This window comes from Drosophila albomicans, chromosome X, assembly GCF_009650485.2.
Source record: "Drosophila albomicans strain 15112-1751.03 chromosome X, ASM965048v2, whole genome shotgun sequence".
NCBI lineage: Eukaryota > Metazoa > Arthropoda > Insecta > Diptera > Drosophilidae > Drosophila > Drosophila albomicans.
Genome location: NC_047627.2, coordinates 709,821 through 730,545, shown reverse-complemented (window position 1 = coordinate 730,545; position 20,725 = coordinate 709,821). Strand labels below are relative to the sequence as shown.

Genomic DNA, 20,725 nt, shown 5'->3' with positions numbered 1-20,725 from the left:
ATGGAAATCTCTCCTAAAAGTATGCAACATTTTCGTTCGATTGTGCACTGAGCCAAAGCCAATCTGGAACTTTCCAAGGACATTCTCAAGCATTCGACGCACATTCCAATTGCAGTGTTGAGGACCTTCGTGGGTTCGTTTTCGTTTTCGGGTTCTGGGCTGTGTTGGGGCAAGGGGCTGGGGGCAGGGCAGGGAAAAAAGGAGCAAATAAAAAATGAAAATATTTAAGAATTACATTTATTAAAAATGTTGTTAAAAAAAATGTATACAGACAGCAAAAAAATCAACAAAATTAATACATTTACAATAAATGGTAGTGCGACGATATCGATAACAATCGGCAATCGATGAAGCCCCCAATTACGTGGGGCGTTTTTGGGGTATTTCGACGATTCGACGCGATCGCGATAAAAAAAGAGGATATACACAGTTGTATATATGTATATATCTCGATACATACGTACAATATGCATATGTATGTGTGTGTACATGATTATATATAATGTAATTTGTATGTACTATGCGTAATTATATGTGTTTAGTATGTGTATGTATATAGGCACATATACACACAAGTACCTACATATATATACCATGTATATATATATATATGTATGTATAGATCATTGTAATCATAATCGTAATCGTAATAATAATAATAATAAAAAAAAATAGAGTTACATATATATATGTATATATATATATATATATATATACACATATATATATATATATATATAGATAAATGTATAGTATATAAATGAATAACTATAATTAGTTTCTTTTGTTTTGTTTTTAAGTGTATACACATACATACAAACATACAAACAGATGTAAAACTTGTATGCATATTTCTCATTTCTCATTTCTCGATCGATTTCATCTTCATTAATATTATGCGTATTTAATGCTTATTATTAAATGTATTTTAGTATGTAGTGGTGTGTCTGTGTGTGTGTGTGTATGTGGGCGTATGCGTGTGAGTTAAATTTGTATATATGTAGTAGTGTGTGTGTGTGTGTGTGTGTTGCAGTTTATTAAACTAACATTACATAATATGCCATTGTAATAATTTAAAGTAGAAATTACGCATTCTGTGTTATCGATAACATTGTATATCGATAAGTTCACACCAGCCCAGCGCCCTTTATTTCCTCCCTCCCCTTGGCCCATTTTTCGCCTGCAGCCTATGTGTATGTGTGTGTGTGTGTGTGTGTGTGTGTAGGTGTGTGTGAATTTCTCTACAAAAAGTACTTAAAACGAATACAGTAAAACTAGCTAAATACGACTACAGTTTCTATATGTATATAATATATATATATATATTTGTATTATATATACATATATGTGTATGTGTGTGTATATTCTTTATGTGGTTTGCTTTTCCTTTTGTATACATACAACACAATGTATATGCTATTCAGATCTGTGTATATATATTTAATTATAATATATAATTTTTATTTCTTGTATATATATGTATATAAAAAAAAACATTTTGCAATTATCTTTGCACTCAACAATGCGCATTATTCTTTAGCTGTGTGTTCGTGTGAGTGTGAGTGAGTAAGAGTATGTGTGTGTGTGTGTATGTGGCTACTCTTTCGCTCTCTCTCTTTCTCTCTCGCTCGCACTTGCACTTAACTCATCCTAACTGATCTCATTATCATGATACATGTTAACACTTAACTTAGGTTTTTTGTATTTTCTCTTTTTACTTTTTCTTACATTTGCTTTTCGTTTCTCTTTTAAAATTTGCACACAATATCAAATATCAAATACAAAAAAAAGTTTATATAATTTGTTATTTATGTATATATGTCTGTAATAAAACGTTCGCGTGTATGTATGTGTGTGTGTGTTTTAAAAGAATATAGTAGTAAAAGCATAATTGATTTAGTTAAAAAACACATCTGCGTTTAATGCCGTTTAAAACCACAGGAATCCAGCTCTCAAAATCAAACCGAACCGAATTGAGCCAAACTCTGTTCCATTCCATTTCGTTTCTATTTCATTTTCCTGTTTCTCTCTCTCTCTCTCTCTTTCTCTCTGTTGCAGTCTTGTGTTCTCAGCTTGGTTTGTTCGGTTCAGCATGAGTGCGTGTGTGTGTGAGTTTATGTGTGTGTGTGTGTGTGTGAAGTATGCAGACTGTGCTAGTTTCTAGGTTAGGTTACAGCTTTAGATTTTAGGCTATACATTTTTGTAGGTTAGGTTTCTAACAATTTGCGTGTGACGAAACTTATTTGAATAAACGACAAAAAAAAAACAAAAAAAAAAAAAATTAGAAATACATATATCGAATAATGCGAATTCGCGTCCTCTCCCTCTCTCTCTCTCTCTCTTTCTCTGTCGTTCTTTCGCTTAAACTCTCTTTCTACATTTGTTATGCATGTAGTAATAATTGTTAATTGATAGCTGATAATTGGTAGTTGGTAATCGGTAATTGGTAATTGGTAATCGGTAATCGGTAAATCGATAATAATGATAATAAAAAACATGCTTTAAGTGTACGATTCTAAAATAATTCAGTCATCAGGTAACATTGTTTTGAACACAACTACAGTAACAGAAGCTGAGGTCACGGGCGTGCGCGTAGGCGGGCGCATGGGCGTGGCAGCGGCAGCGGCAGCGGCATTATAATTATTTATATTTCTATAATTATTATTATTACTAATCATGTTGTTGTTGTTGTTGTTGCTATTATTATTATTGTTGTTGTTGTTGTTGTTGTGGTTGTTGTTGTTATTGTTGCTGTTGTATGGTGCTGTGGTTGTTGCTGTTGTTGTTGTGGTATGTGGTATTGTTGCTGGTTGATGTTGTGGCTGTGCTTGTATCTGTGTCGTCGCCGTCGTCGTCGTCGACACGGCATTCCATTGTTGTTGTGGTTGTTGTTGTTGTTGCATTGCTGGGCGCATTGTTAATGAAGTCGGTGTGACAGTTGCCGTTGCTGTTTCTGCTATTTCTGTTGCAGCATCGCTCATTGCCAGCAACATGTCATCCGTCTGCGTATGTATTGTCGCCGTGCTGGTTGTTGTCGCCGGCACGTGACAACAGTTGCCATTGGGCAGCGATGTTGTTGTTGTTGTTGTTGTTGCTGCTGCTGCTAGCAATTGGTATGGAACATTAGCTTCTGAATCACATGGATCACACATTGTGCTGCTTACCATTCGCCTGACTCTGACTCTGACACGAACTCGAACAGTTGTTGCTATTGTTGTCGATGTTGCTGTTGTTGCAGTTGCTGTTACTGTTGCGTTGCCGCAACTCCAAGGCCTTTGGCATTGGTTTGGCAGTGATCGTTATTGCTCCTGGGCCTGTGGCAGTGTTGCTTGACAAATTGATTATTCTTCTAGGCAGTTTGTGTTGCTGTTGTTGCTGTTGCTGCATCGCCAGCAACTGTTGCTGCTGCTGTCGTGCTGTTGCTATCTCACTTAGACTGGCCAATGTCACCGCCGTTTTGAGCACATGCGCTGGCGGTGGCGTTGTTGTTGTTGCAGTCGTCATTGTCGTTGTTGTTGCTCTGGTTGCGCTCGTTGATGATGTTGCTACTATCGGTGATGTTGCTGTGGCTGTTACTGTTGATGTGGCAGCTGCCATTGGACGTTGTGACATTAAGGCCGTTTGTAGAATTGATGTATACTGTTGTTGTTGTTGCTGCTGATGTTGCTGTTGATGTTCAAGTCTTTTGCTCTCTTCTAAGCTGTTGTTGCTGCTGCCGTTATTGTTGCTGTTGTTACTTGATGCCTCCTGCACCATTGCTGCTGTGCTACTGCTACGGTTGCTGCTGCTGCTGCTATTCTTATTGTTGTTGACTCCATCGATTGTTGTTGCTGTCGCCGAGTTGCGCGCTATTTGATCGGCAGCAGCTGTTAGTGTTGCCAATGTTGCTGCCGCGCCGCTCAGCAGCGAATTCTTCAAAATCGATGAGGACGACGACGATGCGGACGATGTTGCTGCTGTTGTTGTTGTGGTTGCTGTTGCCGCCGGCAGCAATAATGGTTGTTGCAGCTGCTGTTGCTCCGTTGTCCCAATTTCAATCTTAATCTTTGGCAAATCGAGCAGCAAAGCAACCTGCGCCTGCGCCTGCAACTGTTGTTGTTGTTGTTGATGCATCTTCGATTTGCGTCGCGGAGTCAAGTGTTGCTGCTGCTGCTGCTGTGGGTCGTGCTGCTGTTGACGCTGCTGTGGCTTGTTGGCTGGCAGCGGCTGGTGGTTAGTGGCTGGCAACAGGCCGTGCTCAAGCATTTGCTACCTTATGCTCGCCGAGTTGAGCACGAAGGGCACGTAAAACATTTTACTCTCCAACAACAAACTGGCTGCCGCTTGAATCTGCAATCAAACGTTTGATTGATTAAATGATTGAGTCAGTAATGTGTGGCTTAAGGGTATAGTAGAAAATTAATGACAGACTTCAATCATTGATTGACTGATGTTGAATTATTTCGATTGATTTGTGTAATGCATCAAATTATTTATTGATTTATTGATTGATTAAAATTTCATTGTTTACTTCATTCATTTACCCTTAGGTTGGATGATTGATTGCCTATATGAGTTAATGGTTGTCCACTTGCTTAATTGAAGTTAGCGCGATTGGACGATTGAGAAATTGGCGATTTGATTGATTTGTTTACTCAAAAACAGAGGTGTTACATTAGTGAAGTGATTGAGCATAACTCGAGTGTGATTGAATGATTGACTGATTTTGAGTTATTTGACTGATTTGTGTAATGCATCAAATTAATTTGTGATTGATTGATTGATTCAAATTTTTATGTTTACTTCATTTATTTACTCTTCGGTTGGATGGCTGATTGCCTATACGAGTTAATGATTGTCTGCTGTTTTGATTGATTACCTGAATTATTATTGTCTACATGCTTGATTGACGTTTTGATCGATTAGACGAGAGTGTGGAGGTGTTGGCTACATTAGTGAATAGATTGAGCATAACTCGAGTGTGATTGAATGATTGACTGATGTTGAATTATTTGATTGATTTGTTAAATGAATTGAATTAATTTGCGATTTATTGATTGATTGACATTTCTATGTTTACTTCATTCATTTTCTCTTTGAGTGGATGATTGATTGCCTATATGAATAAATGCTTGGCTGCTGTTTTGATTGATTGCTTGAATTAGTGTTGTCTACTTGCTTGAGTGACATTTGCTCGATTAGACGATTGAGAAGTTGGCTTGATTGAGCATAACTCGAATGTGATTGAATGATTGATGACCAGTTAATAGTGAGTGCAATTGAAGTGCAGGAATTCAGATGAATGTTTGATTGATAGACTCAATGGTTGAGGTTGTGGTTGACTAAATGCAAAGCATTAGTTAATGATTGATCTATAGAGTGATTTGATTACAAGCTGCCTTCACTGGTTGGTCACACTTACCTCGGGTATGTGGGAGAGCAGCTCGCTGAGTCGCGCCTGGGGATTCTGTGGCGAAGAGCTCTGCAGATAGGAGCGCAGCACCTGAATGTAACGCTCCTGTATGCTTTCCAGTTCCACTTCTGCTGAGGGAAAATCAAGAGAGAGTAGTGAATAACCAGATAAAGAGAGAGATAGAGAGAGAGAGAGAGAGAGAGAGAGAGAGAGAGAGAGAGAGAGAGAGAGAACGTACCTTTGTTCAGCAATATGTAAACCTTGAGACAGACATACTCCTCCATCTTGAGCTTAATGCGACGAAACATGATCGTGATCTGGGTCATCTTGTCGACCATGTGGCCAACATCGAGCTTCAGCTGCTCCATGGCAATGGGCTGGCCCATGAGGGTGGTAAGGCAGGTCTGGAGGGTACTCAGATGCGAGTTGACCTCGCTGACAAACTCGGGATCATCCTTGTGCAGCGTCATCGGCAGCTGTGTCGTCGGCGTCGATGTCGGTGCTGGTGAGCCGTGTCTGTTGCTGTTGCTGTTACTGTTACTGTTGATGTTGCCGCCGGGACTCGATGCCGTAGCGGTCGTTGCATTGCCACCGCCACCGCCAGCTCCACTGGAGGAGCGTTTGCCGTGCAACGCTTGGTAGGCAGCCGTGGTAAGGATGAGTATCTCGTGCCATTTGTCGGTGAGCAGTTTGGTATGGATTTCGACGGGTATCTCCAAGTAGAAGGGCAACTTTTTGGTCCACGACACCAGCTTGTGCACAATGGAGTCGCCAATGTTGCAGAGCTTCTCGCTAATCTCCGACTTATCCTCGAGGAACTCACTGAAGTGCGGCAACGTGGCAATGTCCTCCATGGCATCGCAATCGATCAGCGTTTGGATCATGGAGAGCGCGTGCTCATAAGAGATCTGTCTGTCCTTCGATGAGCTGACCGCCGAATCGAGTCGATGTCGCAGATGGACAATTTCGCTGGGATTGGTCAGTGCAGTCTTCAGTATGGTGCCATTCATCAGATGTGCGGGCAGCGACGCCTGTTGCTGCTGCTGTTGTTGCTGCTGCTGCTGCTGTTGCTGGTGATGGTTATGATGTTGCTGCTGCTGTTGCTGCTGTTGTTGGCTGGCTGTTGGTGGTGCCACGTGATGCGGGGAGGACAACGACAGATGCGGCGACGATTGCTGCTGCTGCTGTTGCTGCTGCTGATGCTGCTGTTGCTGGGCTGGACTGTGCATTGGCGGCGCCTGCAAATGCTCCGCCTTGAGCACGGGACCCAGAAACATTGGCTTCAGATCCCCCGCTGCCGCATGCCCCGCCGCCAACAACTTCGATTGCTGGTGTTGATGCTGTGCAGCAGCAACGGCTGCCGCCAACTGTTGCTGCTGCGGTGAGAGCAGATGATGCGGTGATAACTGCGATGGATGACCGTGTCCCGCTGCTGGATGATGATGATGGATGGGCGACAGCAATTGTTGCTGTTGTTGTTGCTGCTGCTGCTGTTGCTGCTGTTGTTGCTGCTGCTGTTGCTGCTGCTGCTGTTGTTGTTGCTGCTGCTTCTGGTTGGTCTTCTTGTGCTTCTTGTACTTCACCTTGTACAGATTATAGACGGCTCCACTGTTGCGTCCACCTGGCATGCGATCCTCCCGCACGGCTGACAGGGATCGAAAAATGAGAGGAATTTCTTGAAATTAGTTGTGTACACTAGCTGATGAAAGTATTCGATCGCTTTTCAAACTCTGTCATGCGCAAATGCACATTAGATATGAACACATCTCGAAATAGTTAAAAACGAAAATTTAGCTCACGAAGCATTTTCTTTAGTTGCTTTCTTTTTCAATTGGACAAGTTTTCCATTCGATCTGGATTTTATGTAGTTTTTGGTGTGATATCTCGCACTAAATATCAGGATAGAAGGATATTCTTTATTTTTGCTTGAGGGAAATGTATGTAACAGGCAGATGGCAGTATATCAATATACTAGATATAGACTTAGGTATATTTCAGTATTTTTCCAGTACATTAATTCGGTATATTTGAAGGTTGAACAAGTGCAAATATACCAAATACAAATTTCAGTGTATTTTCAAGGTTGAACACGTACAAATATACCAATATACCGAATATAGCCATCGTAATATTTTAATATTTGTCAAGTATATTAATTTGGTATATTTTTAAAAATAACACCACATGATTTTGCGGGTGTATCCGAGTCGAGGAGACTCGAGTGTAGCAATCTTATTTCTTTTTTTGCTTGATAAGAAGACGAATAAGTACAAGTATACCAATATAGCTTTCGGTATATTTTCGATGTTGAACAAGCACAAATATACCATTATATCAAGTATAACCTTCAGTATATTTTCGATGTTAAAGAAGCACAAACATTCCAATATACCAAAAATAGCTTTCGCTATATTTTCGAGATTGAACAAGTACAAGTTTAACCTTTTTGTATATTTTTAGTATTTTTCCAGTTAATTCATTTGATATATTATATTAATAATACCGCATTGTTTTGCGAGAATAGTCGATTGTGGCTTTCTTAACTACAAACCAGATATATATGAGTTTACATTTCAGGAATTGAAGCAAGTTTGATTCGATTCAAATTATGTTCAAATGAAAAGTTGCTGAAGAGGAAGAGTATACTGACCTTGCAGCACCATGCCCTGCTCGATGCATTTCTTAAATCGACAATACTGACAACGGTTGCGCTGTGCTTTGGTTATCTCGCAGGTGCCATCGGCGACACACGTGTAGACGCGACGATTCTGCACGGTGCGCTTGAAGAATCCCTTGCAGCTGCAGAGAGGGAAGAAAAACAGAATGGGAAACATGTGTTAGCAAACGAGGAAAGGATGAAAGGATGAGGTGTGACTACGACTTCGACTTACCCCTCGCATGTGATGATGCCGTAGTGCAGACCTGTGGCCTTATCCTCACAGATCATGCAGACTAGCGGCTGATCGTCCTCGTCCGTGGGCTCGTGCGGCGCCTCCAAGGAGCGTCCGCTGCCGCTGGAGTTCGAGTTCGAGTTCGAGCTGCCCCACTGCTGCTGGGCACTCAGGTTGAGCGCCTGCAATTGCCCCGGCGGCAGCTGCGAGTAGTCGCCGGCCCACAGACGCTCCATGTTGAGGGCGTGCGGTGTGCGGAACTGATGTGGGCGCGGTCGCATGTCCTGGATGCGTGTCTGGCCCAGCGAGAGCAGCAGCTGGGCTGCCTCCTCGTTGTTCTGCGGTGCCACCGGACCCACCGGACCCGGCGTGTGTGTCGGCGTTATGGAGCCCGTCGACGGTGACGATGCGGTCTGCAGGCAATGCTGCTGCTGCTGTTGCTGATGTTGCTGCTGTTGCTGCTGTTGCTGCTGCTGCTGCTGTTGTTGCTGCTGCTGCTGCTGTTGTTGCTGCTGCTGTTGCTGTCCGGCTGTGGGCGGCGGTGGCTCGTAGCCCCAGACCATGGTGCGCACTCCACAACTCTCGCCCATGATGACGGTGGGCGTGCCCCGGGGCGGCGTCTGTGACGGCGTCTGCGGCGACAGCTGCGACGAGGACGACGATGACGAAGGATGCGGCGAGGGGCAGAGGGGACCGCCAATCACCTCTGGCTTGACGCCGTTGATGCGCGCATTGCTAAAGCAGACCATGCGCTGAGCAGCCGCTGCCGCCGCCGCAGCTGCAGCGGATGGTTGCATCAGATGAGGTGGCAGGCCAGAGGATGCGGCTGCTGCTGCCACAGCCACCTGTTGTTGCACCTCGCTCTTCACGCGAAACAGTATGGCTGCATCGCGACTTGAGGGACGCAGCGATTGCAGCGTGGCCGAGTGCATCAGCGACTGTTGCTGCTGTTGGAGGTGTTGTTGCTGCTGCTGTTGCTGTTGTTGCTGTTGATGGTGTTGCTGCTGCTGCTGCTGCTGTTGTTGTTGCTGCTGTTGCTGCTGGTGCTGCTGATGATGATGCGGCGAGAGGTGTCGCTGTGCCTGACCACCGACACCGACACCGCCACCTCCGGTGCCTCCTCCTCCGCCTGTTGTTGTTGGTTCCTTTTTGACGCGAATCAGCGAATGCGGCGAATGTTGTTGCAAATGCTGCGGCGACTGTTGCTGTTGCTGCTGCTGCTGTTGTTGTTGTTGTTGTTGCTGCTGTTGTTGCTGCTGCTGCTGACCAAGCAGATGATGCAGATTGAACTGCTGCATCGACTGCATCGAGAGCTGCGGCAATTGCAGCTCCTGCGGCGGACTGTTTTTCCGCAACGTCAGTGGCTGCGTCAGCTGCTGATGCAGATGATGTGTTTGCACAATCGCTGACGGCGCCATCCCATGTCCGTGTCCATGGCCATGTCCGTGTCCGTGTCCGTGTCCATGGCCGTGGCCATGCAGATGGCCAGCATGCGGATGGCCGTAGCCATGGCCATGATGCGACGCCATCGGAGACGGCGGACTTCCTCGACTCAGATGTTGCTGGGACGAGCTGATCGAACTCGAGCTTCCTAGCGATTGCTGTTCTCGTTCTCGATCTCGATCTCGTTCTCGTTCTCGATCTCTTTCTCGCTCCCTTTCTCGCTGTGTTGTGGACGAGGGCGAGGCGGAGGGCGGCGGCTCGGCCTTGATGCGCGACGGCGTCACCAGCACCGTCACATGTCCCGTCGTCGCCTGCTCCCGCTCCACCAGCTCGCGTTCCCTTTCTCGATCTCGTTCTCGTTCTCGTTCTCTTTCCCGTTCTCGCTCTCTGGAACGTTCTCGCTGCTCTCGCTCATGCCGCTGCTGCTGCTGATGCTGCAGATAGACGAGCATTTTGGTGGGCGACGCCTGAATGCGTTCCTCCTTCACGCTCCTGATCACGCTCAGATTGCCGCCAGCATTATTATTGTTGTTGCTGCTGTTAACCTTGCTATTGCTGTTGCTACTGCTACTGAGCAGTCCATTGCTGTTGCTGTTGCTGTTGCTGTTGCTGTTGCGACCCGTTGTTGTCGATGGCTTCTCCTCGAGCGAATCGGGCGAGGCGCGACTGCTGCCGTTGCTGGAGCTCGAGGCGCCGCCATTGTTGTGCGGCGGTGTCGGCGTGCCACGCGATCCTGCCGCACCGCCAGCAACTGTTGCCGCCGCCGCCGCGTTGTCGAGCGCCAATGGCGGCGTCATCGCTGACGGTGGCGGCGACATTACCGTCGAGGCAGCTGCTGCGCTGATCGCGTTGCTCGATGAATGAATTTCAGTCTGTTGATGCTTTGTGGTTGTAGTTGCTGTTGCAGTCGCTGCTGTTGCAGCTGTTGATGTTGCCGTCGTGGCTGCTGCTGCTGCGGCTGCTGCTGTTGGGGTTATCGTGATGCTGCTGCTCGGGCAGGACGACGACGGTGTCGTCGCTGATGCTGCTGCTGTTGACGATGCCGATGACGATGCTGATGCTGATGACGAAGATGATGTGGAGACGGCAGCTGCTGCTGCCGCCGATGTGGATGCTGCCGTTGTCACCGTCACCGTCACCGATGGCAGCGCTGGCAGCGGCAATGCCAGCGACAGCGGCATCGGCAGTGGCAACGGCAACGGCAGTGGCAGCGGCAGCGGCAATGGCAGCGGCATTGTTGCCGTGCCGCTGTCGCAAAGCTTCGGCGACATCGGCGCCAAAAGATCCGGCGACGAGGTGGATGTGTCTGCTATCGATTCGCCGTCACTGCTGCATCTTGAATCAATTTTGCGCCGCTTGAGTTTGAGGTCTTGAAAAAGGCTCATTTTATCGAGCTCGCTGTACGGGCCACGGCTCAGTGTCATAATTCCTGCAATGGTAACAAGAACAAGCGCACACCGTGCGTATACGCAATACGTTAGTCTAACAATAATCACGTCTTTACATCTCATCTGCTCTTCAGCAGCCAAAACAAGTTGTTATCTCTGCTCTGCTTGCTGCAGATGCAATTGTTAACATTTGAAAATAATATGACAATAATCAATCAATTTTTAAATCTGTAACAATGTCTAATTGGTAGCATCATCTTGTTTTTTGTTTTCCTGATAAATATTGTCTGACAGCGTAAAGTAAGAAGTATTTTTTAAAGCCAGATTATTTTCCTTGGTTCTTTCAAAGTTTATGAAACTGATATTCATTTAAGTTCATGATTTTAATAAATATGCTTAAAATATTTTTTGAGACTTCAAAATATATATATGTATATGTATATAAAATCAATCATATTTAATCACGTCTAAGAACAAAATACATAAAAATCTGTCAAGAAATATATAATCTTTTTTTCTGAGCAAGAGTTTAATATTATATATAATATATTTTTTTTACTGAGCGGTATTATTGTTAAAATATATCAAATTAATATAACCCCAAGATACTGAAATATAACAAAAGCTTAATTCACATATTGATTTATAATCCGGTTTTATAATTTCTAACGCTTATTTTCTGATATTGATTTAAAGTGCAGTATATTTAATTGACAGAAATGCAAAACAAGTAAGAAAGCTACAGTTGAGTGTACTCGACTGTGAGATACACGCTACCCATTTTGAATAAAAGCAATATATTTTGCGGTATTATTCTTAAAATATACCGAATATACTGCAAAGATACTCAAAATATACCAAATTGTATATGTGGTATATCCACATAGTACCGCATTCAAAATATACCATAGACGGCACAATATATCAGATTGTCAGCCAAAGCAACTAAGATCCCTAGTAAGTAGGCGTTTTTGCCCATACAAAAGTATTTCTTTAATAACTTCGACAATTTTTATCTGAATCATAACTACTATAGTTATTATTATATATACCAAAATTCGCAACTCTAGCTTTAAAATTACGCTATCTCTCGTAGTCTCTGAGATCTAGGTGTTCATACGGACAGACGGACAGACACACAGACGGACAGACGGACATGGCTAGATCGTCTCGGCTGTTGACGCTGATCAAGAATATATATACTTTATAGGGTCGGAGATGCCTCCTTCTACCTGTTACATACATTTCCTACCGGCACAAAGTTATAATACCCTTCTACCCTATGGGTAGCGGGTATAAAGGTATGCGAAATTCTGTATTTCGTACATTGATTTATAGTGCGGTATATTTGGTATAACATACCAAATTAATATACCGACAAAAATACTAAAATATAACAAAAGCTTTATTTCGTATATTGATTTGAAGTGCGGTAAATTTGGTAAAACATACCAAATTAATACCGGCAAAATACTAAATTAAGCCAAATGCGTTATTTCATATATTAATTTCCACTGCCATATTATTGTTAACATATACCAAATTAATATTGCGACAAACAATACTGTATACTGTATACTGTTCGTATATCAATATACAAAATATACCAAAAAAATACCGAAATATTTATTATATTTTTATATTGATATTCTGCTATTCAAAATATGTTTTAGAATACGAAATGTTCTTCTGCCTACATATTATATGCATTTCGTGTTGGGATCAAACCGTTATATACATACATATTTCTGCCCTATGACCCATTCTATACAGATTTTGATAAAAATATTTCGGAACTGCAACGTTATTTATTTTTGAGAGAAGATAAGTTTTTCTTGGGGAGTTGGCAATACTACGATTCCCATGGCCATGACTTTGCTGCGACAGTTAGTTAGTCAGTTAATCGTTTCGCATGGATGTTAACTTGTCAAACTTGATTTGGCGCTTAGAATTTTCAATTTCAATCTCGATTAGATTCGAATTAACATTTTCGCATATCCTACAGAGAGAGAGAGAGATAAACTGGACTAGAAACAATCACTGATCTGCGTCGAGTTATCGATCAAAGCTGCAAAATGAGTCAGTAAGTCATTGAATTATCGATTGTTAAGCTATCAAATTCGCGAAATTAAAGAGTTTTTGAAAGCAGTCATAACTTAAGCTTCAGTTGGAGTTATTTCTATTGTTCGGCGCCTACTGATCGCCAAGTGAATCAGACACATTATAATCGATCAGTTGAGTGTGTTGTTGTTGCTGCCATTTTTTGCTGCTTTGCGTTTTGCGGAAGTTTTTTTTGTTGCTGCTGCTGCTGCTGGTCAAATGGCCAAAACAAAATTTGCATTTACTTCCCCACAAAAAAGAGCCAAGCACAAACTGGTTGTGTTTGCTGACGTATCAATGTGTGTGATAAGTGTGTGTGTGTGTGTGTGTGTGTGTGTGTGTGTGTGTGTGTGTGTGTGTGTGTGTGTGTGTGTGCGTGCGTTGGGGCATGCCGGCTAATTAGCTACTCGCTGATCATTCGCTTGTCTTCGCGCGACAAAAAAGACATCAACTCTGCTCGAAATGGGTCAAAATTAAACGACAAACAAATGGACGCAAAGCGATGCGATCGGATCCAAGTGGAACGCGGGGGGTAGAACGCTATCAGCATTTCTCTGTGTGAAGATAAGCGCATGTGTTGCAAGCTGTTGCAAGCAGCAGTAGCAGGAGGAGAAGGGAGAGGAGGAGGAGGAGGAGAAAGAGGAGGAGAAGGGAGCTGAACTTTCGATCGCCAACTGAAAAAAAAATATAGCGATCGTTCGCTCGCCAACTCACTCACACTCTCTCTCTGTCTCTTTCGCTCAATTAGTGACGCTCTTTAGTTGTGGTGCGTTGGCCCAACTCTCCCTCACTCCCTCCCTCTCAGTTCCCTCTCCCTCTCGCTATCTTCGTTCGCTTGTGTGTATCTATCTAATGTCGTCGCTACGCATGCCACGATCATTTGCCGAGCAAGCAGCAACAGCAACAGCAATCGACAACGACGCCGACGACGCCGCCGTCGACAATGTCGCGTTTGTGTGTGTATTTTTAAAATTTGACCTATTTTCATTATCAAGCGCAAGATTATTCTAAACAATAAAAACTCAATGCGTGTGCTGCGTATATCTGTATTTGTATCTGTATTTGTATCTGTATCTGTATCTGTAGCTCTCTTGCTGTTGCTGTTGCTATTGTTTCTGTGGCTGTGTTGGCGCGTGGTAGCAACAGTCAACATCAACAACACCCACACACACACTCACAGCTGTTGCTCATGTCGCTTGCACACGCACCTGCGACGCCTAAACAAGAACACAATTAAAGCTTCCCAATTGTTGCTAAAGATTCCTAACTGCAAAATTACAACTGCAACTCCCTCCCCGCACTCTCTCTCTCTCTGTCACTGCCATTGTCAGTGCAACTGCCACAGCACTCTTGAGCTTCCCTCGAACACAATTAACAAATCTCTCAGAAAACACTCGAGAATATGCTTTAAAGAAATGTGATATCGATTTACTACTGTATGGATAGATAGTATGATATCTGCGCCTAATGTATTTCGATATTTTATTTTCCTAATTGTTATCTCAGTTAGGTATTGTAAATTTTCATTTAAGACAAGAAAGCTACTGAGCGGTATCATTGTTAAAAAATACCAAATTTATATACTGAGAAAAATACTAAAATGTAGTAATAGCTTTACTTCAGATATTTATTTACAGTGCAGCATTATTATTAAATTATAATACTAACACCGAAAAATACTAAAATATATCAAGACATTTATTCATATTTTAAAAATTTGCCATAAAATACAAAAGCTATCTGTAATTTGTAATTATTTTTCGTTACTAAATCAAATTATCCATTTATATTTTCCTTTACTATCTCGAAGTTTTTTTTATTGTTTTCCTTTTTATTTTTTTGATAACAAATCTCTTTCGGTTGAATTTAGAAATTTAGAATAAAGAAATGCGATCTCTTTTTTTTTAGATAAAGCATGTAAGAAATTTCAAACTAGAACTGAACGTAAATAACTAACAACAGATTAAAGACCTATCAAATTCGGTAGGAAATACATTTTGGTAATGATTGATATATTGCAATGGCTAACTGTCTTCGAATAAATATTATATTCGATAGGTAGATAAAGTTGTTAAAGGTCAATTATATATTAATTGAAGATATAACATACACTACATAATAATAACATAGAATAGCAGGTAGGTGCAGTTTATCATAGGTTAAGATTCAAGCCAAGTGGTGTTAGTAATGATTTGGTTTTGTAATTTTCTGTTTTTCTTTTTTTGTTTTATGTTTTTACACATTTACCTATGGATGTCATAATTTTGTTGTTGCCGATTCGTTTCTTGAATTTGGATTGCAAAAGAATGCGTAAGAATTTTGTGTGCCGATTGGAAAATTGTTTGTTTTTCTTTTTCTTTTTCTGTTTGTTTTGATTTAGATTTTGATTTCGATTTAGTTTGAATTTCAGTTTTTCTGTTTCAAGTTGGGTTTGGTAATTTGTTGTTGATATACTTGTTGCAATTGCTTGCTTTGTTTTGGTTGCTGCTATGTTTGTAGTTCTTGTTGAGGATGTTTTTGGAGTAGTTGGTTTTGGTGTTGAGGTTGAGGTTGAGGTTGTGGTTGTGGTTGTACTCGTGGTAAGCATTTAGGATCTGTAAGAGGTGCATGCCGCACTTGCCACATCGCGGCAGAGCTTGGCACAAACGACAAAATGAATATTCAATTTTTTCTTTTGATTTTTGGATTTTTGTGTGTATCGAATAATCGATTGTTGCTATTGCCAATTATCGTTCAATTGTTGTCTCATGGTTTTCATTTTTTGCGCGCATTTCATTTGTCACTTGCTTTCTTTTTTGGTTGTTTTGTTTTTTGCTGGGGAGTGTTTGGAGCATGTGTGTGTGTGTGTGTTTGGTTGCGGATGGGACGGTGGGGGGGGCGGGGTTGGGCGTTTGATTATGATACGATAAATATGAATATGATGAACAGAACGAAACAAAATACTAACTGCAAATGGGCGGCATACGAGATTTTTTCTTATAATAATTATTGTAGTTGTTGTAATGAATGTTGTTGTTGTTGTTATTGCTGTTATTGTTATTATTGTTGTTGTTGCTGCTGTTGTTGTTGTGAGAATTGCACTTGCTGCACTTTTGAGTGCAAGCATTTTGTGCTGCTGCCTTGGTTGCCGCCGTGCAAGGAGATGTTGCTGTTGCCCCTTTCACAAGAAACTCATGTTGCTGCTGTTGGTGTTGCTGTTCCGCCTGCTGCTGCTGGTGATGGTGCTGCTGCTGTTCGGCTGCAACATGTTCGGACGTTGAGCAGGATGTTGCGGCTGTTGCAGCTACCGCTGCTGCCATTGCTGTTGGTGTTGCAAGCGCAGACGCAGCGGCAGTGGCAGTGTCAGCGTCAACATCGTTGCTATTATCGTTATCGTTATCGTTCGCGTTTGCGTTCGCATTCGCATTTGAGTTATCGTTATCGTGATCGCCTTCGCGCTCGCCATGATGGTGATAATGATGATGGTAATGATGATGATGATGATGATTATCATTCATAAATTGTTCTTGTTCATTGTTATTTCCGCTTTGGAAACCGGAATCGCAGCCAAAACTCAATGCGTCGTCCGCCTCAGCATCGACATCGGCATCAGCATCGCCATCGCCATCAACGTCGGCATCTGCGTCGACGTCGGCGTCAGCGTCAGCGTCGGCGTCGACGTTGACGTTGACTACGCTAGCGACGACGACAACGCTGCTGGTGTTGCTGTTGTTGAGTGCAGCAGCATGCGGCAGGTTACCATTGCTATTGCTGTTGCTGTTGCTGTTGTTGCTGCATTTCTTGAGCAACGTTTTGTTTAGCGGTGTCTTGATGATGGTTAACTTGCTGCTGCTGCCGGCGTCCTTGCCAGCAACATTGTGGTCGTTGTCGCTGTTGAGTTGCTCATCGTCATCGATGCTGCTTCTTCGACTATTGTTGTTATTGTTGATGTTGATGTTGCTATTGCTGTTAATGTTGCTGTTGCTCTTGTTGCTGTGGTGACCATTGATGCCCCTCGGCGTTGTCTCCTCGTGCGTCGAATGCTGACCATTCTGCTTGGCCTCGACACTGGACTTGGCTGTTGCAGTTGCAGTTGCATTGGCTGCCGCTGCTGCAGCATCGGCCACCAGCACAGCAGAAGAGGCAGCAACAGCAGCAGCAGCAGCAGCAGCAGCAGCAGCTGTCACCTTTGGCTCCAGACTCAGCGCTGCTGCTTGATTCACATTCATTTGACTTGCTTTGCTTGCGATAGCTTCGCCGTTCTTCTTCACTTCTGATGTTGCAGACGCAGCTGCAATTTCTGTGGCTGTTGCTGTTGCAGTTGCAGTTAGGTAGGTGCCATGGCTGGCGCTGGGAATCGTTGGCGCCAATAGTTATGACGCATGCTGGCAGCACATTGATTCGAATAGAATATTTTCTGTCTTTTCTTTGTTGTTGCTGTTGTTGACTGAGATCACTAATCGATCAATCGATAGTTTTGTATCGATAACACACACACGCACACACACACGCACGCAGAAAGAGAGACCCAACAGCAGAGAGTCGTCGAAGAGACACAACAACAGTTGAACAAACTGAGCAAATGCAAAAAAAATGAACTAAAAGAAAAACAAAAACGAAAAAAAAAAAAAGAATAAAATGAATTGGCGCATACACAACACACACAAGCAAAAGCCGACGCACACACATACACATATCCTTTTATCTCGCTCACTTATTTTTTTTTTTTGTTTTTGGTATGAAATGCACACTGAGTAAAATGGTATATGAGATGAATGCACTTTGCTCTCTCGCCATCCACAAGGTGAGTTTGTGTGTAAGTGTGTGTGTGTCTGTGTATGTGTGAGAGGGAAGAGGACAGCAATTAGATCACTTGCATTGCTGACTGCGTAAATCCGTTAACCGTTAAGAATTTTGCACACACACATACAGACACAGACACACACACTTACGACGAGAGTGCATTTGGAATTGTTGTTGTTGTTGTTGTTTTTGTTATCTTGATTGATTGTATGATGATTTTGTGTGTGTTTTCTGTATATTCTGTATTATGTTGTATTTTGTAAGATTTGTATTTAGCATTCATGTTGCTTTTATTGTTGATGGCATTTTGGCGATATCCGAATTCGCATTCGATTTTTATATGTACCGTTAAACTGTTTTGCAGCCGCAGAAAGTACGCGATACGATGTTGTTGTTTGTTGGATTGTTTGTTTGTTTCTTTGACTCGCCGACAACGACAAAAAGTAATGCAATTCACAACAAAAAACAAAAATATTCACTACCAAAAAAAAACCACAAAAAAATAAATAAATCCGAAATGCGAAATATCCAAAAACACAACAAATATTATGAGATGCGTGTTATCGTTTATTGTTGTTGTCGTTGTCGTTGTCTCTTCCGTATAATAACACACAACAAACAGCAGACAGCGGACAGCAGGCGATGACGACGACGACGACGACGACGACGACGAAGAGTCGCTTTCGCGCCGAGTGTTGTTTTCCTCGTTACTATTACTGTTGCTGTTGCCGTTGTCGCTTTTGGGTTTTTGTTTTGTTTGATGCTGCTGCTCCGCGGCCAACGTGCGTACATTCGAACGAAATAAAGTGAAATGAAAGGAGTAAGCGAGCGAAAGAAAGCAAGCAGCAGCCACAAACAGTCTCAGCCCCACTCAGTCAGCGACGTCTGCGCTGGCGTCGCTGCTCGAAACTAACGCGCAACTCTATACAACTATTTAAAAAGCGTCGACGCCGCAGCTGCCGTTGCTGCTGTTGCTGTTGCTGTCACTGCCGAAAGCACAAAGCCAACGATCGGCAGCGCCAACATCGTCGTCGTCGTCGTCGTCGGCGTCGCAGTCAGCCGCAGCAACATTAGACGTCGACGTCGACGTCAATGGCGACTGCAAACGAAAATGAAAACCAATAGACAAAAAGTAAAAAAAGCACACCAACACACCAACACACAGACGCACATGAGCATGCATAGCGCAGTCAAAAACACAAACACATTCACATGGGCGACGTCGACGTCATAGTTATGCTCGGCAAACGTTCGGCCAACGTTGCTAGTTCGGCTGCAATAAGCGCTAGATAGATAAATAGAGAGCACGAAGAACGCCAGCAATGGCGCGACAGAGACATCGCCATAGCCATCGCCATCGACAACGACAGCGACAGCGACTGTGCGTCGCAGTCGCAGAGAGAACGAGAGTGGGAAGCTCGCTCTAGCTTGCTGGCAACTTCTATATGCAAGCATGCATGTTAGTTTCTATGTGCAGTTGGCGTTGTAGTCACCCTCCCCCAGGAATAACTCCATGTTGCGTTGCGTTGCGTTGCGTCTGGCGACAGTTTCGCTTGGCGTCGTCGTCGGCGGCGACGTTGAAAATAGAAAATCAGCTAAAACTTGATGGGCTCTCCAGTGCCCCCCTCCACCACCCTTACATCGTTTATGCTGCTTCAAGCATTTGAATTAAAATGTGAAGTTGCCGAGTATGTGTGTGTGTGTGTGTGTGTGTGTGTGTGTGTGTGTGTGTGTACGTTGACCGGCGGCTTGACAGTGGGTCGCAATTATTACAGTAACAGGAAAAGCTTTGCTTTGACTCCAACTTCGACTTCGGCTGCCGACTCGTGTTCGAGTTCGGGTTCGGATTCGTGAGTCCTCTCAGTCGTGTCGTTGTCGTTGACTTACGTCAACAGGCTAGAAAGAGAGCGGCCGCGGAAGATTGCAGGCGCTTATGCAAAGGTTCAATGAAATGAAACATAAAACTGTGCCACCAGCGTGCGCCCGACTGCAGCGACGTCCGCAGCGCTGTCGACGCCGCTGTCGCTGTCGGGTGAAATAAGAAGCTTTCAGCAGCATTAGAGAGTGCGAAAGAGTGAGTGTATTTGTATGAGTTTATGGGTGTGTGTTTGTGTGTGAATGCAATGGCGAATGCTGCAAATGCTTCCTGGCTCTCACAGCAAATGCAGATGGGATCCCGGTGCTTGATCAGTGGGTGACACACACACACCTAAATATACATATGGCTATGTGCACGCACACACTTGCGCACTGCACAGTGACAGTGAGTAAAAGGTAAAAGTTAATTTAAAAAAAAGAGCACAATAACATCGACGATTGCGCAACGGCAACTGCGCAAGTGGAGCGCAACGTCAAACGTCGACATCAACATCAACATCGAAGTCGACGTCGACGGCGGCAGCAGCATTAAGAAGCAGCAATGTCATGAATTGCGAAATGTGAATTGTATGACTAAAGGGGGCGTAGAGCGATGGGAGGGGGAATGTAGTTGACCAAAATGAAAATAATAAATATTTTGTATGTTGCTTTGTTGTGCGCGACTTTTGCTACACATATTTATAACATTTAACATGTTTTTTGGCAAAGCTCACCACACAACTTCACCACAACCCCCCACTCCCCCCCATTACGAGTTAACCGTTAGCTTCTTGGCTCGTTCGTTGACCATTGTCTCGAGCACTTTCGATTTCAAATACATTGCACGCTGTTAGCAGAAGCAGCAGCAACCA

General features: G+C 43.4%; 2 protein-coding genes across 4 annotated transcripts in view; both read right to left on the bottom strand.

The window, feature by feature from the left end:
- The window catches only part of LOC117577689 (lambda-crystallin homolog), a 95,351-nt gene extending 77,852 nt beyond the window's left edge, over nucleotides 1-17,499 (bottom strand). Inside the window, exon 1 of one of the 3 annotated variants that reach the window (XM_052001927.1) lies at nucleotides 17,494-17,499. The gene's annotated coding sequence lies outside the window, so the exon portion shown is untranslated. Of the gene's footprint in view, nucleotides 1-3,563; nucleotides 3,569-14,329; nucleotides 14,335-17,493 lie in introns of those variants that run through there. The other 2 variants (XM_052001933.1, XM_052001932.1) reach the window with 2 other exon arrangements.
- On the bottom strand, nucleotides 733-17,487 carry LOC117578214 (hormone receptor 4). The gene is given in 7 exon segments (XM_052001876.1): nucleotides 733-3,103; nucleotides 3,165-4,329; nucleotides 5,402-5,520; nucleotides 5,631-7,037; nucleotides 8,043-8,191; nucleotides 8,284-11,155; nucleotides 16,162-17,487. Coding segments are annotated over 7 exon segments (7,551 nt in total). The 5' UTR covers nucleotides 17,423-17,487; the 3' UTR covers nucleotides 733-2,525.
- Nucleotides 17,500-20,725: the final 3,226 nt, after the last annotated feature.